Source organism: Ambystoma mexicanum, chromosome 6q (assembly GCF_040938575.1).
Source record: "Ambystoma mexicanum isolate Mex_15411 chromosome 6q, UKY_AmexF1_1, whole genome shotgun sequence".
In the NCBI taxonomy this organism is placed as follows: Eukaryota; Metazoa; Chordata; class Amphibia; order Caudata; family Ambystomatidae; genus Ambystoma; species Ambystoma mexicanum.
The window spans coordinates 407828025-407855966 of record NC_090937.1 but is presented as its reverse complement, the minus strand read 5'-3'; the positions used below and the strand labels follow the sequence as shown (position 1 = coordinate 407855966).

General features: G+C 43.5%; 1 protein-coding gene across 2 annotated transcripts in view; it reads right to left on the bottom strand.

Annotated features, from left to right (window-relative positions):
- SVEP1 (sushi, von Willebrand factor type A, EGF and pentraxin domain containing 1) overlaps positions 1 to 27942 on the bottom strand; it is a 1471106-nt gene that overhangs the window by 69609 nt on the left and 1373555 nt on the right. For both annotated transcript variants that reach the window (XM_069630907.1, XM_069630908.1), the window contains 3 exons: positions 8516 to 8689; positions 6865 to 7038; positions 5505 to 5681 (listed from right to left, as the gene is read on the bottom strand). In XM_069630907.1, coding sequence (XP_069487008.1) covers positions 5505 to 5681; positions 6865 to 7038; positions 8516 to 8689 — 525 coding nt within the window. The remainder of the gene's footprint in view (positions 1 to 5504; positions 5682 to 6864; positions 7039 to 8515; positions 8690 to 27942) is intronic.

The window sequence follows — 27942 nt, the reverse complement described above, 5'->3', positions numbered from 1 at the left end:
GAGTAGTGGGAAAAAATCCATAACCTTGCTCTGTTCTATCTTCTAGCATCTGGACTAAGAATTATCCAAAGGATGACCAAGGAGGACCAATCGGGGACCGGGAGGAAAGACCCAAGGAGCCCAGAGTGCCAATCCATACTCCCAACCAGAACCAGCAATACTCCTGACCAGAACCAGCGAGGAGAGTGTGTTGCTTCATCACTGACGGGAGAAGCAGCTGAATTTCTCCACATGGACAAAAGAAAAGAACATCCCAATCTCCTTACTTCCCCTTGATGGGCGGTCAAAATCAAGTCGAGAGGGGGGGCTCATTGGGATGTATTGACCCACTCCGCTATGCTATGCAGCATCACCCTGCCAGTTATGGGGAAAGAAACAGCAACAAGGTCGGCAAAACCCTTGTGCATGCAAAAAACCTACAAAAACCGTGTGCTTCAGCACACAAAAAGAGGGATGCACAACCTGCCACACATGGTGCATGTGCAGTTGAATAGAGCACACCCTTCAGAAATGTGCCAGTGGGTCCCATGACCAGCAAAAGAGTGCAGAGAGAAAAGCAGCGCTTTGTAAATGAAACCCGAAAATGTGCCTACAAATGACATTGGCTTTGTTGCCCAAAACTCCAAAATGCCTACAACACAACACTTTTCAACATTCACAATCTTGCCTGGTGCTAAAATTCATGTATCAAATGAAACATTGTGAAACATACAAAGTCTGAAAACTGACAGCTTTTACGCCAAAATCTGGGTGCACTACCCAGGGCCACCTGAATGACAGCTGTCAGAGGAGTACTGAGGAAGCTTTAAAATGACCTAAAACTAAAAAGTATGTTGAATTAGCAAACATAAACAGGATTGTTGCCAAAAAGTAATACAGATTGTAGTTGTGTTTTTGATTCCACAGATTTTAAGGCCACGGAAGAAATGTATTTGTATGTGATGCAACAAATGTGGGTTTTGCTGGGTTTAAAAGTTAATCAACTTGACTGAAGCTGCAAAAAACTGGAAAAGCAGGTTTTTCTCCCAGAAGGAGGGCCTTCCTCTCAGCAGAAACTCACTGGGAGGTGTTAATTGCAGGTTAGGACAAAATCTTGTCTAGAGAGAGCAAAGGAACAATGACAAAGCTGCAGCCCACGAAACTAGAAGTGTGAAAGGGGTCGCAAATGGCCTCTGGAAGGAACAAGCATCGAGGGAGATGTTCTGCACTGAAGGGATAGAAAAAGAGGCTGAGCCATGTGACCATCTGTTGCTAAACATGAACAAAGAATACATTTTAAAAGACTCATAACTTGCTTTGCAAAATGGTGAAAACTATAAAAAGGACAGAGTTGTTAATTTAATATCTGGCTGCACGTGAGAAGAGGTGGTAGAACTGTGTGACATGTTCCTGGCAGGAATGGCAAGATATGTGTTTTTATGCAAAATGTATTACTGTTAGTATTGTGAAAATGTACATGCACATCCCTATGTTAAACGTGCAGATTTGTGGAAATTTGCATACAATTTGGATATTGTGTTCATAGCGAAAAGGGCAAAATTCTTTAGAAAGTGGAGACAAGATCCCACCACTGCAGGGTTTTGAGGAATAGCTGCTATGTAAAATATGGCATCTTTGTGTGTTATTTGTATAAAGGTGACCAATGTAGAAATGTACATTTATTATCAAATCCGATTTTGAGACCAGTGGCTAAAAGGAAGTCTCTGAGGATGGTAAAGCAAATCATAAAACGTGATATCACCCAGCCTTGATCCAATCACTCAAATTGCAAGGCGGAGATTAAGTTTGGTCCAATCCCAGCTCACAGGGGCAGGATTAGCTAAGCCGGCACACACACCCTTTCTGATGTCATTTTATAGCATAACTAGAGACAGCTGACAACACATAGGGACTGACTGATCCAGCCACTTTCCTGATTCCGGCAAAGCCCTCTGATCCAGCTTTCTACATCCAACTTTAAATAGTCATCCACATCCAGATGCCAAATCTCTTGCCAGCAATAAAGACTATTGATTTCCAGCAAGGCCCCAAATCCTCAAATGTATTCTCTCCACTCAGTAAAGCTCTGTGTTGTGTGAGAAGGCCTTTAGAACCAGTATCCTGAAATTCTCTGGCTTGCCACCACTAGGCTTGCCTGAGGAACTCACCATCCAGCTGATCCAAATACCCACAGACTAGGAGAGCAGATCCTGTGCCAATCCAATGACCGGCCTGGAGGATCCAGTCCCGTGCCTGATGTGCTGTCTTTCCTAGACCAGACCCAGTCCTGACCAGAGCTGATGGTCCCATTTAAAAACGTATCCTGTGAGTATGAATAGGATGAACTGTGGCCCATAGAATATGTACTTTGCATTGTCTCATGCCTATTTCAAACCTTTCCTATCTTTCATTCAGAACCAGTATTGTTAGGAGTATCTTTGCCTTGTCTTAGCCCTATCTCAAACCCATCCTTTCTTTCCTGCAGAACCAGTATTGTTAGAACCATCTTTGCGCTGACCCTTTTCTCATCTGAAGCAGTCGAGTTTCCTTATCAGGTGGGTCACCCTGATGCAGTGACTGTAAGATCCCTGTGTGGTATTCGCTTCTTCATAGTCATCTCCTAGTGTAAGCAAACCCATTTGTCATTTTTAAAAGTGCACTCCTGTTTTCCATTCTCGCACCTATTTTATAAAAACAACCTTTACTAAAACCTCCATAACTCCCTCAGTTGTTGGGATAGAAACAACATTTCAACTCCTACTTGTACCCAACATCCATAGCTATCCATAGCTATCCATTGAACTCAAAACCGCATCCCGTTATCGCGAATATCGCGCAATGAAATGTTTGCCGTGATTTTAAAAATCTGAAAGGTTTACACATGTAAAATAGCTTTTAAATGCTTCCGACTTGGACCTTAAGATTTCAAATGTTTTCTGCTGACTAAATCATTGCTTGTGATTGTTTGTACCTATTCAAAGTGGCTCCCATAGGAATTTATAACAATTTCAATATTTTTGACCATATTTGGCGTTTTTGTCCAGTCCATTCTAAAGACAATTTTGAAAGCCATCTGCCAGCTGAAAAGTCAATTCCGTTTTTCTTTTGTGTTTGCTAGGGGAAAGTGGGACTGATATTCTGTTTGATTTGTGCTATTCCTGAATACCTGCTCTTTCCTCCTATCTCTTTACATTGCCTATTGGGGGTTTGAGGGTTGTGGCAGGGGGAACTGCTATCCACAGTGCTATCTGATCTGAACCAACACAACATTTTCTGTGCTGCATTTGTTTTGCTTATTACCGATTCCTAGTGTACTAAAGATATTAATCAGTTTTCTGTCACCCCATTGGTGATTGTTGTTTTTCTATTAAAACCTATTGTGATTAAATTTCAAATACATAAATAAATCTTTACCTTTGCAAACTAGCCTGATTCATGGTTCAGTGTGAACGGGGGGGGAGGGTGGGTTCCAGGAGAAGGTGATATGAGTGGTATATCATTAAGAATATTGAATTTATAGACAAAAATAAATGAGGATTTCAGTTATGCACTACATGCTGGGCTTTGACTTGGGTCACTTACAATACAGGTCACAGACACTAAACGGTCAGGAACCATTGGTCTGGAGAGTGTTGGGGTCCACACCAGAAAATACCAAAGGAGGCAACCAAGGATGACGGATGCTTTGGAGAACGACCAGGAGTTTAGATCCAGAGGTAGTGTTCGTGTTGGGTCTGGCTAGATTCCTAAGCTGACCCTAAATCTGTAAGTGGAGACTTGGTATGTGTCTGGTCCAGGAACACGATTCTGGAGGAGCCCTTCAAGTAACAGGTGAATAGCAATGTGTGGCAGAAGCAGCGAAGAACCAAAGAGGGTACGCTGTTAGGCTGGTCCCAGGTGGCTCTGTGAAGACAGAAGACACAGGATAGGCAGCAGGGACAGTCCCATAGTGAGGTGCAGCTGCAGTGGCTGAAGCCAGAATGTCCCCACAGGAGAATGTATGGTAGGAGGGGCCGCAACACACCACCCATGATTCAGTGGGGCATCTCGGGCGCTCTCACTTGAAATGAGGTGTTTATTACAACACCAGGAAGCATTAAGTGATACCAGATGGCAGCTGGCCTGGATTTTCCAAAACAAGATCCTGCAGCACAGAGAGGCGTAGTTTCACCATCAAGAGGATTAGGAGAACAACAGTCCAGCCTGTAGCAGGATACACAATGACTTCTCATTTCTCCAGCTTCTTCCAGGATGTAGAAACAAATCTGTAGAATAGCCTGGGATCTCCAGACCTATACGCACCAATAGGGGAAGAGGGTTAGCATTGCTCACCAATCCAAAGCCATGTACCTTTCAAGGTTTTTGGTGACTATCCTTATAGGATTAGAGAACCAAACTCTCTTCTCGCTCAGACACACCTATCATAAACACACACACACACGCCGCCACCCAATTTACACCAGCCACCAGTCACAAACCTGTGCCTTTGTTGGCTCTGCAAAGAATCTACATAGGTAGAACAACCATGTTGTCTATCACTCAAAATCCAGACAAACAAAGGAAGAGCACAGCACAAGTTGGCATGGGTGCAGTCAGTTTGGCACCAAATGGGGCAAATGTCTACCAAGATGGTAAATAGGCCGCTGAGTGCACAAGCCAACCGTAACTTGCTTAGCTGCCACCAGACTTCTCTGCAATACACTTTCTTAGTGCGAAAATTCACCCAAGGACAGAATGGGTTGCTATGGGAGTATTCCTGCCTAGGTAGCCTAAATGACCCACTAAGGGCAACATGCCAAAACTGCTTTTTTTTCAGGGGCACTGCAGCAAAAAGAACGTGTTTTAAACCAAAACGCCAGCACAAAGTGTATGGAAACACTACATTTAGCCAAAGGAACCACAAATTGGAATTCTGGCCTAGTAATTCCCATCTCTAGATACACTGGTTTAGGAGATTATCATTGGTTTCCCTGGTTTGCCCTACCTTAAGGAACCACTTTCCAAGCTACATCCCTAGCTACATTAAATGCGCACAGGTAAGTTTACAGATACTTCTCAGTATTGCAAGCTACTCGATTCTGGTAGTCTGCAGCACCAACAATAAACATGTTAAATACCATAATCTAGTGATTTCAACAAAAAAAAAAAAACTCATGTATTTAACGTGTGTGATTGTCTGAATAACATTCTTACGGATTTAACCTGCATTGGATGATTCTGTGTTTTAAGTGACTGGATGTCTGTAATTTATTTGTAGGTGGCCAGTTATTGATGATCAAAAGTATTCAAGAAGTGCATCATCTGAAATGAAAATAAATGCTAGTATAATTTGATAGGGAGCTTGAACAACAATTGAAAATATGTTTACCAATGCAGTTCTCTTTGCATGTGGGTTGCAGGGGTTCTGACTGTGTTGCAAGTATATGTATAACTCAACAGAGTTAGAACATATCTGTTAAAATAAAGGACCTCACAGCCTACGTTACAAAAAAAGAAAAAGTGGAAAGTTCCTCCTAACAACTTACTTTCACACTTGGCGCTCGTTTGTGTCCATGTCTCGTCTGCGTTGCAGGTCATAACATCGTGCCCGTGAAGTTGATATCCCTTCTGACACTTAATGGACACATTCTGGCCCACGTAAAATTCTGTTTCAGATACGACTGCATACTCTGGGATGATAAAAGGCACTGGGCAGGGGTTGGCTACAGAAAATAAAACATAATACTTTTTAAATGAGTTCGTCCTTAGAGAAGATCAAGCTCACCTCCCCGTGGTCAGTTAAAAACACTCAATAGGCACAACAAGGCTGGCCTTTATCTTTCATCAAAATTGCATTCAGTCTAACTGCAACACACAGATTTTGGATAACTGCTTTCTTTCATATTGCACATTTCAACGGTGACAAGGTATGCCAGCATCACAATGCATTTGTCACAAAGGCAGAAAGAAGCGGCCGTGTTTCATTGTGGCAAATCCACTGGGGCACACGCTGCCACCACCGATTTATGGTGTCCTAATGATGAATGATGATACTGGTGTTCTGACCCAGAGGTGGTGATAGTGACTTAGCAGGGGAGTTATTGCAGTAGTGCTGCCATGCTTCAACACTGTCCTGAAATCATGTAATTCAGTACTGCTGCCTTGGCAGGGAAGCCATTGCAGACATGCCCAGGGTGCGACCTCCACTGCAGGCTAACTCTGATCCAACTGCAATATCTCAGTCCTGAGTTGTTTGTTATAAAAGTGAAAAATAGATGTTTCAATCACATCTCAAAAAGTGGAACGTGGCTCTCTGATGCACAATGTGTTTCAGGATGCAGAGAATCTATATGGCTGCTATAATAATGCACGCGTGGCTCTGAGATCAGTAGGGTGTTGATTTGGGCAAAAACGACCAACAGAAGCAAACCTGGCATAAGCAAGCAACAAGGCAGCAGTCAGTCAAAGTTGTGAGGTTGTAAGAGAAATGGCTTATGCATAGTAACTTCAAAGTTACTTTGCAGTTGTGTTAGTGCTCTACAGGAATTGCCTCAAAAGAATCCAGAAACACATATTTCAAGTTTAATTATGCTCCTTTTCAAAACTTTCTAGATGCATATTGAGATATGTTTGCGAATTTAAGATGTTTTAGTGTAGTTAAGTACAAGGGCATTAAGGCACTGTCAAGTTCAGCAGAAAAGAGGAACAGTGTGTGTAGCTTATAGAGGAAATTTAAGTTTTTTTAGGTGTTTCCTAATTGTGTAGGTACCACAGGACACAACCATGAAAGCAGACCTTGTTGGTTTGATAGCAGTTCATCTGCCCAAAACAGTAAACACACTATCAGCTGCTAATAAATCCCTGACTGTTTCCGATGGTCTAATTGAAGGTAAATGAAACACACACGTTTGCACAGAGGAGGCAGCGGGTTCCATGAGCCGTCTTCCATGCACTCCGCATAAGGATCCCCTTCCAGGCTGTAGCCTTCTTCACAGCTGTACTCCACTCTGCTGCCAGCAGTGAGGTTCACATAGTCTGCCTGACCCTTTTCCAGTGCAACTGGTGCTTCGCACATAGTCTCTGGAATTAAACACAAAGAATAAGTTTCTCACAAAAATGATCTTTGGTGCATACACTGGTCCATTGGTTTTATTCTCACCTTTCTCTGTCATGATGATAGGGTACATTTCATTTACCACATGTGAAATGTGGGCATATCCAACCTACCGGAGTTCATATTACCGAGTGGGGTTAGGGTTTCACAATTTCAAGGGAACAATTATTGTGCTTCCTATTAATATTCATTGGGCTTAGAGCCACAGCGGAGTAGCAGAAGTCCAGAAGGAGACAAGGTACTTACAATGTTCCAGTTAGCCAATTTCATATACACTACAATATTCCTGGGGTGAAATGATTGAGAGGTACCAATTCATTGAAATTAACATTTTTCAGGGAAGAAAATGGGTCAGTTTGTACTGTGTGCACCTCCCAGGAACGAGAGCGAGTTGAACAGAGAGAAAGAGACTAGAGAGAAAAAAAGGACCAAAGAGAAGAGAAGTCAGACAGCGAGAGGTGGAGCAAAGTTTTTTAAGTACATTTCCCATTCTTGTTTCCAGATGAGTTGAACAATTAATTCCCATAAAGTCTATATATATATATATATATAGCTCTAATCTAATCCAATCATGTTTGAAATTCCTTCTCCAACCTAACACAATAATACACGAAGACATCTCCTTAAAGCTCCTCCCTTGCCTCGGTGGATGGGGAGCCTCTCTATGAGTGCCTTGGGCTTAACATTCCGGACAGCCACTTCCACGAAGAAGCGGAAGACCTGTGAGACGAGTCACAAAGAAGTTACTTCCTCTTCAATGTCCAGGAGTAAGACAGTGTTACAACAGGTAACTTCATTGTGAATTGATAGTTTCTCTCCAGAAGTAATTCACAGTTCCTAACAATACCGTCTTTGCACATAACCCCCCGTTTCTGTTATTTAAGCTTCTCATAACCTGTCCTAATGTCAGACGCGTGACTGTTCCCTATAGGTAACACAATGGCCTCATCACGAGTTGGCCGCTAACCCTGGCGCTATTACCGCCGGAGCTATTAGCCCTACCGTCAAACCCCCTGGCGCTATTAGCTCCGGATCACGGGTTTGGCGGAACAGTAAGTCCCCATTCTCCATTGGGCCCATTCTGGAATTTCCCATTCCCCATTGGGCCCAATCAGCAAAATTGCAGCGGATTTGCCCCCAGCTCAGAGCTGGGGCGGAATCTGCCAAGCCCGTGATTTGGTGGCCCCTTAATTGCGGCAGTAATAGCGTTGCCGCCGCATTTAAGGGTTACCGCCAAACTCGTGATGAGGCCTGTGTTTTTACACATATGAAAGAATAAAAGATTCACACGAATTTTCTACAAGTAGTTAATTATACGCGAGTGTCTCCACACTGCCAAATGTGTATGCAGCAGACCTCCTGTAGATGGTTCACAACATATTTGGTGAAATTAACAAGAATATAAACTATTCTCAATAACCCGAAAACACTCTTTTTGCTTACCTTTACAAGAAGGGGTGGGGTTGCTCCATAACCCACTGCCAAGGCAGGTGATGTTCTGTGACCCAACCAGGTGATAACCAAAATTGCATACGAACATCACACTACTTCCGTACTCATTGCCTGTTGCAATGGAGAGTGCGTTTTCCACAAATGGGTGTGGGTCACAGGTAACACCTAGAGGAGAGGTGCAAGAGAGACATGTTTAAATGTGTGTTTCTATCTGTTGAAAGCCACCGTGGGAGAGAGCCCTTGCACTCAGATACGTATTCAACACTGTTCGTCTGTGGAAGCAACTTGCTGCTAAGGTTTTTAAATGGTTGTTTTTGTATTCTATTCAACTTACATCATACATGGGGGTGGCCATGCGCTTTGATTCAAAAGTTGAAAACCCTGAAGAGATCATTTTTGTTGTTGTTTCATTAGGGTGATAGGATTTCATGCACGTTAAAGAGGTTCAAAGATCTATGTCATAACGTCCCGGGAATACCTAACTCAACTATAAATCAAGCAGCACATGTTAAGAATTAAATAGCAGAGTTCACATTGAAGGTAATCTAGGGACAGTCATTTTAATGAATTCAAGTCATGAATGAAAAAATAACTTAGGGCGTGGTCATTATAGTCTAGGTGGATTTAGGGGGTGGATTAGCGCGCCAGCATACCACCGTCAGTAAATACCACTGCCACTTGTCAGTATTTCCAAACACATGGTGAACTGTAAAATGCCTGCTCAGCATTTCCAGAAATCTGCTGAATTACAACACAATCACTTTTCCTGTGGGAGTAGTAGCATTTCTGGAATCCTGCTGGTGGAATTCCATAAACACCACTGAATGTATGTGTTAGCTTTTGTATGCAGATGCAATGGATGCTTCATGGGTTACATTTGAAAGCGGATTAAAGGATGAACATAAAAGATGAACACTTTCTTACCCCTTTCCAATGTCCCCATGTAAAATATGTGTCCCTCTATTGCGCAAAAACCTTTGCAGAACACTTACAAATGTTTAACTTCTTTAACGTGGACGTAAAAATCAGAAGATTGTCAGGCTGAAAATCTGCCTTGTATGATACAATTCCTTTGGCATAATGTCAGAAGTGTATTCCTCTGGCCCTATAAGTACATGGGGCCAAATAACCTGTTCTTTGGGAAGATGAACACTCGCAAGGATCTAGATCGAGATTTTAGCTCACTGAACCTTTCACAGAGCAGAAATATCCATTTGCATATCATTCTCGTCCCACCCAAAAGAGCAGTCCAGCACCGAAATGCTAGGCAAGTCTCCTCTAAACAAGAGTACCAACAGCAACCCCACACACAGGTTTTCGGCCTAGTCGGGCCTCATCTGCAAAGCAAAGCTGTGCCTCTCTAAACACAGTGAGCAAGGGGGCCATGTCTGGATTACACTGGGTAACCTAACGTTAAAAGTTCCAGAAAAGGTCTGGGAACCACTCTACTGTATTAAAGGTGATCATTCAGCACCAGATAGGGGGGATGCACCTACCAAATTTGAGAGCAAGCATGAGGGGACGTGGCACTTGCGGGGAAATGCGGGGGTAGGGGTGCATTGTGCGCACCATCGGCTCAGGGGACCTTTGTATGATTAGCACAAGATAGTGAAAACATATCCCAGGCAAACACATTCAGCAGGGATGCCCCCAGCATGGGCTCTGCCCGGTAAACCCGCTCTGAACACATGATCTACACCCCACATGCCAGGGCGGTAGGAGACGGAGCTCAAGCTGCGCGTCCCAGGCAGGTTTAAGCAGCTAAGACAACACTGGGTGATGTAATGACAGGGCAGCAATCCAATCCTGTGGGCACTCATGGGTAGTGGGGAAGTGGACTTGAGCTAGAGAACCATTCACATGGCCATGAGTGCCTATCGGGGGATGGCCATGGGAAGGTGCAACTGGATGGAGTGGTGTTCCTGGGAGGACCAATCAAACAGTACGTTTCGATGTCCATGGGAGGTGGCCAGCCTTCAGAGTATCCATTATAAGGTTTGCAAAGGGTGATATCCAGCAGGTACTGTGTGAATGTGTTCCTTTACACCAGAAGCAGGATGTCTCATGTTCCTAAGGATATCATGTAGCTTAGCCAATCCATTTCTTGGGAATGTTTGAAAATACAGTGGGAGGAGTAAGCTTGTGCTGGAGGCTCGGTGCCAAGGGGACTCTAGGGTCTCTTGGATTTGAGTATACCTGTGCAAGAACTTGCTGCATAGTGGTTGCATTCCCACAGCGGGGGAGAAATATTTAAGGTGTCTTGAACGCATCCTCAAGCAGGGAGGACAATCAGCATAGTAGACATAGAAATTAGTGCGTGCTATCCAATAGGGAGTGGACACAAGTGTGGGCATGCCTGTATTTTAGTAGGAGAGGAGTGTAGTGTTTGTCAAACCACCATCAGACGGTAGTTGCACCTGGTATCAGCGAATATATATTTGCACCATTGGGATATGAGTTGTGTTATAGAGCTTTATTTTCTTCTGGGATTATAGAGAGTCACACGCGTGTGGTAGTTAGTGCTGTCTTATTGTGTGTACTAGTGGTGGAAGAGTCAACACCAGGAGGTAACTCATGTAAAATAGTCCAGTTGGAATTGTAGCGGTGGGTGTGTGCAGGCAGTGCAGAAGAGGCACATTGCATACATGTTCTAACATAGGGAACAGTGAACCCGTGGAGAGGACTGTGGGATACTAACACTGAGTGAGTGGTTGGACCTCGGGTCTAGGGAGAGGGCCAGCGTGACGAGTGGAGTGCCTGGTTGGGCCTGTGGAGAGAGCCAGAGTGAACATTGAGCTAGGTCAGAGTGGGAGTGAGTGTGTGTTTAACGGGAGAAGAGGGGGAAGGAAATACAGGGTAGCTGGTATAAAACAAAACAATTGGGGAAAGGGGAATATTAGGCTCTTTAGATAGCCCCCTGGATCATAAGTGCCGAAAATTGCCCCAATATTGTGATAAACTATTAAAGTACAACTTCCAATGGGCCAATGAGACTGCAGGTCAGTGTTTCCATGCATAGCCCAGAGAGGTAACTTTTGACAGCAAAATAATAGAACAATACATTCTCGTATTTGCTAACAAAATACGAGGGCTACAAGTTGAAAAGTAGACAGAACAGAAATGAAAGGGGAAAAAGTGGGAAAGGGGAAAAGTGAAAAAGGTGGTAGATGAGACTACGTGGGGGGAGTAGACTGAGATCTCCACTCCGGCCCTATGGTGTCTTCCCGTCATTACGGCCCGCAGCGGGGTATACCAACCCCCAGCGAGAAACCTCGTGAGGGGATCTTGTAAGAAATACTAGGAAAAAGACAGAGGGGCATGCAGGGAAGAACTGCACAATAGGGGAGAGAGGAAATACCCAGCGGACATAGAAAAGAATACGCAACAGTGGGTGGATGTGTTATTCAGTGAGGCAGAGAGAGCGATAGAAGAGGAGGTACGAAGAAAAAGTAAGGGAGACAAGGGGGGATGGCTATCAGGGAGAATAAAATTCAAATTAGATGAAGAAGTGGAAGACGGGAAGAAGAAAGAAGAGAAGGAGGGGATGAGGACGATGTGGCCTCAGATGCAGGACAACTAAGGGAAGAATGGAGTGATGGGGACAGTGACGAATGGACGCCCAACAAAACAAGGAGGAGGGGCAGGGAAGAGCAAAAAAGAGGGGACAGTGACAAAAGCGATAGGGACTGGTCCACCTCCCTCCAGAGCAGGGTAGGGAAGGTGAAAATGGGAATAACTCAAGCGACAACGGTGGGAGGGGGGATAGGTCCGAAGACAAGAATGATGCCATTACTACAGAAAGGTAGAGGAGACATGCACTCGAGAAAAAGATTGCAGGAGTAACATCAGTGATAGGGGACATGAAAGGTTTATTTGCAGCCATCATAGGAGAGAAGGCAGACAACATATGGAACCTGGCATGATACAAAGGGGTAAAATTAAGCAAAAATACAAATGACGGAGCAAAAAAAAAATGTCGAGCACACGTCTGGGAGGTTCTGAGAAGCATGCATCCTGATAGTTATGACCTGGGCACGATAATGGCTTATAAAATGAAAAGTGACAATGACCCAGCTGATTACATAAAACGAGTGCAGGATCTGTGGACAAAAGGACGCAAAGGTCCAGGAATTAATGCACACCCTTGTTCTATCACATATTAATAAAGAGACTGCTGACAGAAGTACAGGTATCACTAGATAAGATTGTGGGCATTGAAGCTAAGGGCTGGCCTGAAATACAGGCAACGATAATGCATTATTGCAAACGAAAACATGAAAGTGAGAGGCAGGCGGCAGAAAATGCTGCCAAGGCAGAAAACAAAATGATTCAAAAGAAACTGGCAAAATATGCAATTAAAGTGTCAATGCTTGTGCCAGATGCTGCAGCAGTGGCATCCGCACTGCAGGGAGGGTTTCCTGCAGGGAACATACCACAGCAAGAGAGCAACATGCAGCCACAATACACAACACAATGGAAAACCCCACAGTAACTGAATGACATGCACAGGGGATTTGTTTCTACGGGAAGAGGGTATCCACAATGAGGAGAGGAGGATATAGATTATATGGGTTGGGTCTCCGGACGTGTTATATATGCCAGAACACGGGGCACCTGTCACGCACCTGCCCTTTCGTGCATCAAGCCCAGGTGTAGGCAATCCTAGTGGCACAGCAAACGGGATTCACACAATACAGCCGCAGTGGCAACAGATGCAGATTCATCCAGCTCAATTACAACAAGCACAGATGCCTACACAGCAGGTTGGGACACAAATTCAAGGAGCGACAACGGATGGTGGGATAGCTGCCCCAGCTGTGACACAAACTCCTGCAGTAGCAGCCGGGACTGCAGTGGTGCTAGGACAGTGCGTAGCACCCACGACTATGGGGTCAGTGTTGTCAGGGGAAATCCTTTCCCTATCCCACCAAGTAACCCACAACAATAGGGGGGTCGACAGAAAGCCTCGGCATGCCCATTCCTAGCAGGAACTGATGATTCTGAAGAGGAATCTAAGGTAGCATTAAAAATACAACTAAGAGAATTGCCCTTTCTTATAAACACAGGAGCAACCAACAAACGGCAGGGAGAATTCCCATTATCAAACAAGGTGATGGATATGCAGGGCTTATCTGGGTGCGGTGGTCACGGCTCCAGATGCAAAAGATTTAGCATTAACAATAGTGATGTAACATATTGTAGCATCACTACTTTATTCCAAAGACACTTCTATCAATATACTAGGGAGAGACTTGCTCAGCAAGCTAAACATAACAATATCATTCATGGAGAAAGGGCTGGTGTGCACCATGCCAGGCATTTATTACAAACGCATGACTGCGATGCTCTTGGCAGCGCATGCACAGAGCACCCTGTGGGCACAGCACTTGTACCCATGAATGTTCCTGCGTGGGGTTGAGATCCTTCTAAGATGGGTCCTGAGGATACAAGAGAAGGTATTCCTATTGGCCTCAGAATTTTGGTTCAGACCACAGACCCAGAAGGATGACATGAAGGGGACAAGAGTTGTGTTACAACTAGAGGAGGAAGTGATATACAAAGACATGATGATCCTATGTGGGACAGACAATGACAACATGGAATGGCGCAGAGTGCTATGCATCAACCCCACACTGACGATAACGGGAGTATTGGATGAACAATTTTTCTCCAATGAGGAAGAGGAGGGAGAGATGTTGTTTTGATACAGATACGCTGTCCAGTTCAAGTAATGGAAAAACTGTTACCAACGCTAATGTAGTTAGTGAAAAAAAGGGAACAAACACACAGAAGAAGATTTCAAAAAAAGTACCTGAGAAATTGTGGACCAAGGGGCCCCATGATGCAGGAGTACTGAAAGGAGTGGGGGCGATGAAAATAAAACTAAAGGAAGGGGCATTACTGTCCCATGCAAAACAATAACCATTGTCCAGAGAAGCAGATGAGGGCATATACTCTACTCTACACACACTATGGCAACAGGGCATCATCCAGGCATCCTCATTGCCATGCAACAAAGTGATATACCCGATAAATAAATCAAAGGGTGTGTCATGTCACTTTATGCAGGATCTGTGCCCTCTGCACAATGTGGTTTAGGCAGAATTTCCCTTGGTCCTGACCCTGCCACAATATTGTGCAGTATCCCGACAAAGGTGAAGTACTTCACGTTCATTGACTTGAAGATACTTACCACATTTACATATCATGGAACCAGATTCGAGCACACTCATCTGCCTCAAGTGTACTGCGAGTCAGCTAGTATCTTTAACAGGGTGATCCAGATGGACTTGTGCAATGTACAAATGCCGAGCACAGTGATTCAGTATGTTGACAAAGGAAGAGTGAAGAGCAGACTCAGTACACCTTATGACATTGCTAGCAGAGAAATGATACAAGGTGGATAAAGCAACATTGCATTATTGCCAGGAAGAGGTTGTGTATGTGGGACAAATATTATCCATTGAGGAGTGCAGGATAACACCAGAGAGGCTACAGGCAGTTCACTCCACAGCTCGCCCACGCACAGTGAAGGAAATGCAAAGGTTTCTGGGACTATGCAACTATTGCAGGACATGGGTGCTTGATTACTCCACATTCACAAAACCCTTACAGCAGGGCCTTAAGGAAGCACAAAAAGAAAAGAGAGAACTAAAATGGACGATGGAAACGAATGAGAGTTTCACCGAGTTAAATGAAGCACTGGCCCACACAGCAGTACTGGAAACCCCAAAATACAGCGAAAAATGTTACTTGTTCTCACATTCAGATGGCTCAGTGATGACAGCGTTCCTCAAACAAATAAGCCACAGGCACACAATCCTGTGGCATAGACCCAGTGATGTAGGGAAACTTCCCCTGTGAACAAGCATTCACGGCTGCAACGTTTGCAATAGAGAAGGCAGCGACAATCACAATGGGGAGCCCCGTAGTACTGCATGTGGAGCACTCACTATTTGCCACCCTAGAATAATCAAAAAGCACATCAACAACTCAGCGGGCATCAGGCTACGAAGTAATACTGACAAACCAGCCATTGAGATGGTGAGGTGTTGTGTGGTCAACCCAGCAAACCTACATAGCAGAACCTGTATTTGAAGGGGACTACATATATGATTGCGCAGCACACATGGACAGAATGGGAGGGAACATACAGGTAAAGGAAGAGGAAATAGAAAGGGCAGACATGGTTTATATTGATGGGTCTTCGAGTATAGGCCTGAAGACAGGGACAAGACATACTGGAGTGGTATGTCTTCCAACATAAATGGGGAATATGTAAGGGCATCCCAAAAGTGACTACCCTGAACACAAGCAGCAGAGCTAGTGGCCATGATCAGTGCATTAAACATGATGGAAGGACATGCAGCTAATATTTTTTTCTGATTCCGCCAATGTTACATCAGCAATACATTCAGGGTTAGAGAGGTGGGACAGGAGAGGGTTCAGAAGAAGTGGCAGGTCTCCTGTGCAACAAGCAGAGCTGCTCAAATAGTTGAGTGAGGCCCTAAAGGTACCAGGAGAAGTGGTAATAATAAAATGCGCTACTCACACAAGTAAACAGGACATAATATCAGTAGGAACCAACATAGCCGACAGAGCAGCAATGGAAGCAGACTACTTCCCCGAAGGAAGTACAAGACAGTACAGAGGGACAAAGGAAAGAGCCCAAATTATGGCAGCAAAAAGGTAGGGGGTGGGGCGGAAGAGAGAGAGGAGAGTTTCAAAACAATACCCAGTGTCCAAATTATAGCGCTGCAAGGAGTAGCACCAAAAGAGGAAAAAGACGTATGGGTACAGCATGGGTGTTCACTCTCACCCACAGAATTAATCTGGTGGCAAAACAGCACAGGGAATCCTGTAACGTCCGGGAAATTGCTCAGTGTAGCACTAGAACAGTTGCACTTCCCCACCCATGCATCTAAAGAAAGTATAGTGTCAGAAATGATTGAAGGATGGTATGTGCCATATTTGCATAATAGAGGGGTGGAGTTCATGGAAAACTGTCTGGTCATACTTTGAAAACCACCAGGGAACCATACCTCGGACAGAAGGGCCCTTCCGGCACTTGCATTCCAACTATGTTGACATGCAAGACAGATGTGCCTCCTACAGGTACTGTTGTCTCTCCATTCTCATATTGGCTTGGGGCAGGACCCTATGCAAAAAAAGACATGAAATATGTTGCCAAACTCTTGGTGAGGGAAGTGCTTCCAAGTTGGAGAGTATGTGAAGAGATAAGGTCAGATAATGCCCAGCATTTCACCAATAACCTTTTTAAAGAAAGTATGTGCCTCTTAGGTATAAAGTACAAGCTTTGCACAGTGTACCGGCCACACCAATTGGGAGCACCAATTGCATATTCTATGGCTGCTCACTCATAAGGGATTGTTGAAAGGCTCAATGGCTTACTTGAAGAACTATTGGAGACGCTAACCTCTTCTCTGTGCCAAAATTGTCTTTCTTGCCTCCCCCTTGTTCTTTTTGCCCTTCACAACTCACCTAGTGTGAATCACCACTTGACTCCAGACTAAATTGTAAAGGGTGGGAAGATGCATGTGCCTGTCCCTCCTAAACATTCAAATTCGGATGCTAACCCTAGCTCTCAAATCCTCGGAGATTAAATGAAAACATATTTGACAGAAATTACAAATGTCCTCTGCTACATCTCCCACCAGGTTCAGCAACCTACATGTCGGCCAACCAATATTGACAAGCACACAAGTGCCCAACAGGAAGAGGAATTCCCGCAAGCACACCCTCTCTACCCTGGTGAAATAGTTCTTAGCCACAATGTGCTAAGAAAGTGGATCAAACCAAGGTTTTGCGGTCCATTTCAAGTTGTCTATGCAACCCAAATGGCGAAGAAGATAAAGGAAAGAAGAGCATGGATCTATATGTCTGATGTTCACAAAGACAACGGCAGCACAATGGAAAGACAAATTGTTACCTGTTGGGAAGTATAAACTGATTAACATTGACTTTTTGCACTGCTATAAGACTCTACAGAAGGCCTGTAAATGAAAAAGAAGATGGGCAAGAGAATAATAGGGGGAATCGGAGGAGAACAAGGGTTGATGCAAATATAATAGGGAGTGGATTGCTCTGATATTCTGTTTTCTCCTCCTCTTCTGTTTCCTACTGCATAGGGATAGTAGGAGTACGCCTGCTGATAGTGGATTGGAAACACGCACCAAAAGAGTATATCTAGTATAGAAGGATTTTACTGTGCTGTTGGCAAGGTGGGAAACCTTGAATCTGAATATGTATGGTAAGAGGAGATGAAGAGGGTGGGATGTGGAGCACCAATTGCATATGCTATGGCTGCTCACCCATCCCAAACCTGGCAGGGACACCAAAACAATTCCTGTCACAGGAGGTAACAGTAGAGGGAGGGTGATGTCTGATTCATATGTCTCTGTTCAAAACATATGTCTCTGTGTTCCAGGGGCACACCATTGAAGTAAAATGGAAAGATGAGGGGGGGGAGTGTACGCAGACAACTTTATGTAGCTAGAAAGCATGGCCAAGGGAGTTTCTACCAAGCACATGATAATAGAATATATCACATAAGGGTGACAGAGAGGGGAAAACAGGTAGTATATGCCCACAAGAGAATATTATGAAAGACTGCAACAGGACATGATATACCATGGTTGTCACACCAGACCCCTGATGCATATCCGAGGTTCAGTATATCACAATGGGAAATGGGAAAGAGGGATGGGTCAGTGCCGTGCAGAAGGGCTGGTGGGGTTTGAAGAGAAAGTGGTGAAGAAAATAGATGTGTGGTGTAGGAAAATATGAAATACCAATGTACATGCCTTAACATGGATAGATGAAAAATACCGCCCAGTGCACATATAACCACTCACACAGTATTCTTTGTGTTTCAAAGCAAACTGGATATGGCGCTGGGGATGAACACTGGCTGTGAGAGGACAATGAGCATCATGATGTTGCAGAAAGGGACCGCAGCAGTGATGGATGTTTGGTCGGCCTGTGGGACAAGAGCATATGCTACCTGCCACCAAATTGGGAAAGAGTCTGAGCACTTGTGACACTCCTTAGCCCTGCATTGGTGGTGCCCCATGTAGATTTGGTGCCATTCAACAAGCTGTCCATGCAGACAGGGAAGAATAAAGCAAGAGGTCCAATGGAGACATGAGAAGAATAACCAAAGATAACCACGAGGAAGAGGGCCAGCCATTATATATCAGCAGAATCCACCCAGAGCTTGGACACTATCTCACCACATCTAAGGCTCTTCAGCAAGTTGTCTGTGTTTTTCAGCTCACTCTTGCTTCCTGGGTAGCAAACTGCAACTAACAGGAAATGGATTCAGATAACGTGTCATGAGCTGCTCCAATTGGCTAATGCAACTGAAAAAGGACTGAACGCAGTGCGGAAAGAACTCAGACCTTTCCGACTGATGGCCCTCCAAAATCGTTATATGCTGGACCTTATGACTGCTATGGCAGGTGGCGTGTGCCACAATAAATCTGGAGCACATGTTGCACAGCAATACCCGCTAAAGACGCAGCCAAAGGAACACTTACAGAGGCAGTTGAGGAGATACGAACATTACATGAAAGAATGATTACATGACAGAATGATAAAAGAGACACAAGACATCACATCAAGCACCTGGCTGGAAGCATTATTTGCCTGGGTCCCAGATTGGCTAGCAGCAATGTTAAAAATAACTGTCCCTGTGCTCGTCGTGATGCTCATCGCTGTCTGCATCAGTTGGTGGGTCATCTACTGGTGCTATTGCCACCAAAGAAAAGCATGTAACATAATGTCAGCAATAAAATTGAGCTTGGTAAAGTGTTAGGGGAGAAGCCCCAAAGCGTGAATGAGAGTGAGGATGAATTAGAGTTCATTTTTACAGCACCCCCACAAGACTTAGAAAACTATGAGGGCTTTTAGGGTGAGTGCTCACCTGCTGGGGCAAAGCTACTAGTATTTGGAAAAAACCTAAATGTACGAAGAGAATGGGGACATGAACAGGATCACACTGGTAAGGGTGCACAAGGAAACGGGTGAGGAAGGAGATGTCAATCGAAAGATCGATCGAAGGGGGGTGTATTGAAGGTGATAATTCTGCACCAGATAGGGGGACCCACCTACCACTTTCGACAGTAAGAAAGAGGGGACGGGCACCTTCTGGGGGAAAAACACATGTACACAAACAAACTGCAGTCACACCATCAAAGAAGGCCTTGTGGGGAAATGTGGGGGTATGGATGCATTGTGTGTACTATCGGCTCGGGGACCCTTTTATGATAAGCATAAGATAGGGAAAAAATGTCCTAGGCAAACACATTCAGCAGGGATGCCCCCAGGATGGGCTCTTCCCAGGAAACCTGCTCTGAGCACAGGATCAACACCCTGCAGGCCAGGTAAGAGGGAGACGGAGCTCATGCTGCCCATCCCAGGAAGACTTAAGCAACTAAGACAACACTGGGTGATGTAATGACAGGGTGGCAAGCCAATCCTGTAGGCACTCAGGGGTAGAGGGAAAGTGGACGTGAGCCAGAGAACCATCCACACCGCAATGGGTGCCTTTCAGCGGGTGCAATGGAAAGGGGAACTGGACAGAGTGGCGTTCCTGGGAGGATCAATCAATCAGTACGTTTTGATGTCCCTAGGAGGTGACCAGCGTTCAGAGTATCCACTACAAAGTTTACAGATGTTGGAGTATGTGTATATTATCAGCTGAATGGGCTCTGGGGTACTTCCGGCAGTATAATATGGCCTGCATAAGCCAGTAGGGAGTGTCTAGGGGATCCTATTCAAGGGACATATGGGGATGGAGCTCCTCCACCAGGATAGATTTTAGTTCACTTGTGTCTATGATGAATACAATTGATACCAATATACTGCCATGACGTACTCACTTGTGCATCTCAAACATCTGTGTACACTTTCCCAACCCATCAAGTTTTACTACAGACTCAGCACTAGAATGGAGAGCTTTTAATAGATATATATTTTCTTTTTTTGTGTGTTTTATAGTTATAAAACGTTTCATAAAAATTCAAAATTCATCATGTAAAAGAAAATACATTACATCACAGAATACATATCAGTAAACAATAAAACTAATCAACAACAAAAATGTATAAAACCTGCAATTGCCATTAAACCAACTGACTAAAAAGTAAAACTAAAATTAATCACAGATTAGTTAGGTCCCCTTTCTGCCAACCTAACAGCCACCACCTTCCATACTTGTACAATTGCTATTGACATGCCCATAATAAAACCTGATACACATCTCAACCAGAAATTCTCACTTCTTATTACATGTATTCTTTCCACATGCTTGCTATAAAATAGAAGATAGGTCTTATGCATAGCCAGGCACAAAGTAGTCACATGTCTAATAGTTTCAGCTTGATCAGTGTCAAGGCACAGACTACATGAATTATTACATTTTAAAATGCTAAGCCAAACTTCACTGTTGGCAAAAACATCCAACCTGTTAAATCTGAGCAACATAAACAACCTTCTCATTACTGGAGATGGAATAAAGCGAATATAATGATGTGGGTTCTAAAATTTAAAACATTTGTGCAAAGGTAGTAAGAGAGCTCATTTGAGCTATTTTATCATGACAACTGGGCCAATCCCATTTGTCTGTGCTGTTTCTGAATGATTTCAGCACTGCACCTGTACCATGATCCAAAACAGTCTTTCTAACAATGAGTACAAATAAGTCCCCATGTATAATTTTAAACGTTTGCAGAACGGCACTATTATGGGTTTTAAGAGCCGTCTTCACTATCCCCAATAAAGTACCTTCAACCGCACTCATTATTTTAACATGAAGATTACATTGATTGATCTTGATCATAGTTGACGAAGAGATCAAGCCCAACTCACATCCTCAATTGGAGTTGCATTCGTCAGACCCAAAACAGTTCTCCATACAACACCCTCAACTCCGTTCGCCCAGACAATATGATCTTTATATGGAGTTTCGAAAGCATAGAGAATGCTCAATTTGCCTCCCGACTAGGTTGCCGTGCTTCATGAGTCATTACTTGGATCCAGAGCTCCGCCCCTGTTTTTCTCTCCTTGCGTCCCTTCCAATGACATTTGTGCCTCTCTGTTTGTCTTGTTGTCTTCCTAGTGTGCGCCCTGAGGCCCATGGGCACGTGGCGTGATGTTACAAAAACTGTTAATAAATAATAAATAAATAAAATAGAAATAATGGTGGAGACAAGCTTTAGTATATAAATGTGCATGACACCAATAAGGCTGCATCCAGCAGTGCACCATATTATCCATGGCTTTGGCTTGTTTATCTCTTTCAGTAAACAGGTTGAGAAAATGTTGCTTGCTCCATCAGGTAGTGTCAATAACCAGTAACTCTCCGGATCCTCTGTCTTGACTTTTTTCTAGACAGGGATCAGGTGAGACATCCTCCAGGAGTCTGGAACATTTTGACTATCTACAATTGTATCAAACAGCATGCCCAGAATCTCTGCCCCATAAGAAGGATTAGATTTTAATACCATACTACAGATACCATCAGACCCAGACGCCCGGGACTTTTTAAGGCCCTTTATAATATATACCAAGGCAGATTGATCAAATTTTAGACCAACAGTAGTTTTAATCAATGCAGGCTGATTATCACTGGCAAAGTTCTTGATTATAAATCCATTCCAAGTAGCCTCATTGATACAAAATATTAAAGCCGTCAATCATTTTTGTGTAATTTTATTATACAAGGACCAAAGCTTCTTACTATCACCAGATTTTATATTCTCCAGCATGGTTTGCCAAGCTACATTCTAGTAAGAAGTCTTCACACTTCACCCTGTTCCTATACCACTTCTTGGCCGTTTTTGGTACTCGCCTTTTTGTCAATCTCAGTCACACTAGATATCCTAATACTAAGTAATTCAGGTCTCATAACCTTCTCTGCGTGGCTAATCTTTTTACCATACATCCGCCCCGATGGATTCCCTTCTTTGAGAAATCGACAACTTCTCATAGGTAAGAATTTGAATGCAATTGAAGTTATCCATTCTACTATCCGGTTAGAAAAACCCAAGCCAGTTATACTACTCCTGAACAGCATACATAAAGTTGTTAATCAAGTCCAGATTCTTCTCGGACCAGCCCAGCCTACTTCTGCCAGCATTAACTACTACAGAGCCAACTTTGTCATACTTGTTGCATCACACAGCGTCCATCTCCCACCTTAAAGTTAGAATAGCATGGTTCCTGTAATCAGCAAAGAGAGCACTCGCCTCAGCAGCAGTACTAGAAATAGTCAATGGTGGAGGATTTAGAACCACCCGTCTATGTAGTCGCAGCAGGGACATCACCCTTAACTGCTCCATTAAGCATGTATAGCTTTAAGTCCTCAAAGAATTGACTCATGAATGGGCTTTTTTCTTGTGAAAGATCTCAAACAAAACCTTTCACCATTTTTCAACATTCATTGCGGAATAGGTTATAAATCTGGCATTCAAATCACCACAAATCACAATTATGTCATTATTTCACTGGGACGGTCTAGCACACAGCGTTTCATAAATACAATATTGAATACCCTCCATGCCCATGCCCCTGGAGGGTCATAGATAATCACAACCAGTATGTTACAGTGCACAAATATGGATACTTCCACCATTAATACATTAGAATTCACATAAACGGCCAAAATTTCTCTAGATCTTAGGCCATTCGATATTAACATTGCCAGGACCCCATAAGGACGTCTCCACTCACCCCTTTTAGCTTTCTTAAAATAACAGGTACAGCCATCAAATGGGGCCTCTTGTATCAGCCATGTCTCCTGGAGCAAAATAATGTCTTCTGCTACCAGCAGATTCACTGAGCCGTCATCCTTAAACAAGTGGGAATGACCCCTCGTATTCTTGGATTTGAATATGATATAAAATCAAAGATGATGAACCCTTGGATTATACCAGGGGATCAGATACAGACTCTATTGACCCAGGCCCTTCACCCAGCATTAAGGTTTTCTTAGTCTGAACACACCTCCATGTTGCCAACTACTAAGCCATCAGCATCACAATCTAAATCATATTCCCATTTTAAAAGGGATTCTACATTTCCCCTAACCAGGGCAGCCACCTCATAAGATTGGCAATGGACTTTGGTTAGGGGGGAAGTTTGGGACTCAATTTGTTCAACATAGTCAAAATCTTCCCTTTCTAGTACTCTAAGAGCAGGAAGGTGGTCAAAGAGATTTAGCAAGCAACTGCGGTTAATAAGTGACTTCATATGCTCAAAAAGACTAAAAATGATACATGTAGTTAATGGCAAGGAACTTGAGCCCTGTAAGAACGTAGGATCATCAGGGCCCCTTAAAGTTAAAAAGAATATCGTTTTTCAGTCTCAGTTCATTTCAGAGACATCACAGATGCATCAGTTGAGGAATCAGCCTGGACATTCTCATTATGCTCAGAGGCCGTGTCTACACATGTTATTTGTTGATGTTTAACAGATATGAGTCACTCTCTTCACACACCTGGCTGGTTTTTCTCTTGCTTTCTTAGAGCCATCCATCGTTTTTACATTCTGTTCAGCACCACAAGCCACATCATTAAGAGATTTCATAAACCTACTCTTATGCCCATTTTGGCTAAAATAATCCAGAGCCTTCTTCTATCCACCATTTTGAAAACTGCCAAAAGCACTATAAAAGCTAACTAGCCAACCTTCCCTCTCAGAGTATACGTGCGTAGATTGGCTGCAGTTGTGTTGCAATGTGTGGTCTGTTGCAGTCTTTCTACCCTGCAAACTTTTCATTGGAAAGGGAGGCGTTTCTTCATAAATGCCCCTTCGCCACGGAGCGGGCCCTGAGTTTGGCTGCAGAGTTTTGTTGCAGTCTGCGCAATCCACGCAGGCTAAGAAGGCGTATAGAGGTTTTGCAGATACTGCTGGTGGTAGTAGGAGGCAGAGAGGAGTGACCATCCAATGAAAAATGGAAGATTAGACGGTGCAGAAAGGCATTGCCTATGCAGATTGCCAGCTTGAACATCCTATAACAGCTACTTGAGCTGTTTTATTTCATCAACAAAAAGTGGATTCCTCACATGTCCCCCCGATTCCTGGCTCACAGTTCAACATCGAAGTGAGTGATTTAACTGCTCTCAGAGTTCTTGCCAGCAATCAAAACCAAAGTACTGAATTGCAAACAATGAACACTCTACGAACGCACAAACAGAAACAGCCTGAAGTGCTTTCAGGAACACGAGCATGTATCCCATTTGACATCTCTGTTAAAGTAACTGCCAGAACAGCGCAATTATAGATAAACCGAGAGCCGCAATTCTTTTGACAAGTGAGCGTGAAAGTGAAGGTGGCTGTGAGCTCACACATATCAGTAATGTATGGAAATATGAACAAACATCACTGACCAACAACCTTTAGCCTAATGAGCAGGAACATGCCATGGGAGTTAACAAAGACACATTGTGATAAATCCTGCACTGATATTCCTTTAAAAACAGTATTCACACCCATTACAGTCCCAATGAGGACTGCGTCAAATGCGCTATCTAATGACACAAAAAACTGGGAGGGGCTCGTATTAAAAGCAGCTCAACCTCCTAATACATCGGCTGCTACTCCAGTTAGGAAAATCAAAAGATTGGCCATCCGAGGAACAACCTGTAACCTAAAGGACTGCATCTGACTGCTACAAAGTCATTAAGGCATCCGAGGGGTCTTTCCATCAGAGGACCCTTTAACAACCAAAGATTCCATTACGGGATACCCCAATTGAAGGAGAAGGAGAAACCAGGCTCGGAAACTCACTGAAAAGAAGGTGGATGAGGTGCCCGACAGCATCCTTCTGGACAGTATTAAACTCATTGAACAGGATACAGGCAGATTACTAACCCAGGATACCCAGTTGCTCAAGGTAAATAACACCCAGAAAACAACTGAGGACTGACCTTCCTTATTGACCGATGTTAGTAGATCGACTGCAGAGAAAAGAGATGTGCTAGCCGCCAACAGGACTGAACACGACTTTGACCTAGAACAAGCAGTGCAAACCCTGACTCAAAATCTTATTGGGGATACTACCAGCCCGAGAAAATCAAAAGTCGTTCATAGTAAGGAAAACACCCAAGAAGACACCAATATCTGGGACACAAACTATGAGTTGTTTGACAGTATAAGGCCTGGACAACAAAGGAAAACAAACAAAAGACCTAGGCTTTCAAGTGAAGTCTGGCGTTCGCCCACTTTTAAGAGGGCAGCCACTCTCCGAAAGAACACTCCTTTATTGCACATAAGTGCCAACAACCATTGGACATAAATAATTAAAAGGGCCTTCAACACGCCCAAGAGAACATGGACATGAAAATCATTACAATCTTGTCAGTCGTATTAGCTCCAATCATGAAACTTTACGAAAGTATCAACGATCAGCTAAAAGATCAAACCACAATGATAGCAATGACACACTCAAAGATGTTATTCGTGGAAGGCTTTGTTGCAGCCATCCAAAATAACCTGGATAAAAGCGAAGCGCAGGTCACACATTGTGCACAGTATATTAGATCCCATCATTAAGGAAAAAAATTAAAGACGTATCAAGAGGCAAACACAAATGTCAATGCTGCTAAAGAAAAAGTCAGAGGAAACAAGACTACCCCACTTTAATGAGAACCAGGATCAAGACACGAACCCAAGAGGCAGGGTCTCACTAAATGTCTCTACAGTAGCTGATGAAACTGTACTCACAGAACCCGACAAGGAGAAGAACAACATTATTGATCTACTTAAGAGTGGAGATGAGCAATCTATCGGCCTTGACAGCACTCCGAACTAGGAACCAGAGAGGAGAATATTGAACATCAGGAGCATGATAATTGTAAGAAGGCCGCCCCACAGAAACAGTATGTAATATTTTTGCAAACAAAGGGGAAAGAAGAAAATATAAGCCCCCCTTTTGCTGAAAATTAGTGGGAGACCCATTACAATGACAAGAGGAAACGCCACGAAAACTACGAACGGGGGAGTAACAGCATGGAAAACAAACATCAAAAACTGACAAAAAAGGCAAATCGAATCAATCTAGTACACTCATAAGAAACCTCGTACTGCCAGAGGACTCAATAGACATATAACAAACTAAGACTGAAAAACAAACATCTCAGGAAGCTGTGTCTGAGTCACACAAACCATGGATAAACATGGAGGATAATCACATAACCACATCCAGACAGTCCAATACTATTGGGGAAGACCTCTTGTATATCTTTGTCTACACCATGTCAGAAGGAGAGGATGGTACAGGAGAGAAGTTTACTGAAAAAAAGATCAAGAGTATGAATCAACTAATATACACACAGTCCAAACAGTTGAACTGGACGGCCCAAATCTGCCCAACTCTACCCTCTCAAAACCCAAATCCTCACAAAACAAATCTAAAATTACATCAAAAGAGATGTCAAAATATGAAGTGCTAACCTCGTTAAACAAACGAGGTAATGCCATGACCTCTACCAATGAATTATTCAAAGATTAAGGGAACACCATTATTAGACCTTTATTAGACCTTTTCGAACAATGGAACAAACTAGGAATACTAGGAAAACCTTACATCCCTCTTCTCAAAGCACATGGTGGGGACCCATTTTGATCACTGAAGACAACATCAAGAGAAGCTCACACCAGGATGCATCATTTAACCAGAAATAACAAATTCCTACTAATTAAAGACTAGTGGCCCTGGAGAAGTAAACAAGAGAACTTCAGGACCTGACAATACTAATCATAAGCAGATATTTAGACCTCTGCATTTAGAGACGATGGTTGATGGCCTGGATAACAACCAGCGGGATACAATGGCAAACTCTAAATTAGCATTGGACCAAGTGGTGGAAAAAATACCACTTTCTCCTTTTAGAACCATGGAACAAAAAAGATGTGACTTAACATCAAGATGAGGGAAAACTAGAAATGTAAACAAAGACCCTAACCAAATCACCTTTAGGCCTAAAACGAAAAGAAACATCAAACAAGGTAAAACTCCATTAAAACTGCCCGAAACGGATCCGTCATTTAAATGGTGGCCTAATTATGAAACAAACTAATGTTCTTAGGCTACTGCACTACAGCCCAAAATTAAGAGCAGTAACAACAGAGGTCCTGATAATAATAGACTTTCCGGAAGAAGGAAAGCTTGACACGGTTTTAATATACCTTGCATCCAAACTAGTAAAACAGCTCTTGTTGGATGAGGCTCCACAACTGCAACCAATGGGTTTTGATCTGAGAGAAATTAACCCAGTCACATCAGACCTCGATCAGGAGTACAATGGAAAGCTAAAGGCGAAACTTCCTGAGTTTAAAAGAAGCTGATGTGTAGAGAGGGAGAGACCAATGGAGCTCCAATCAGAGACCTAGAA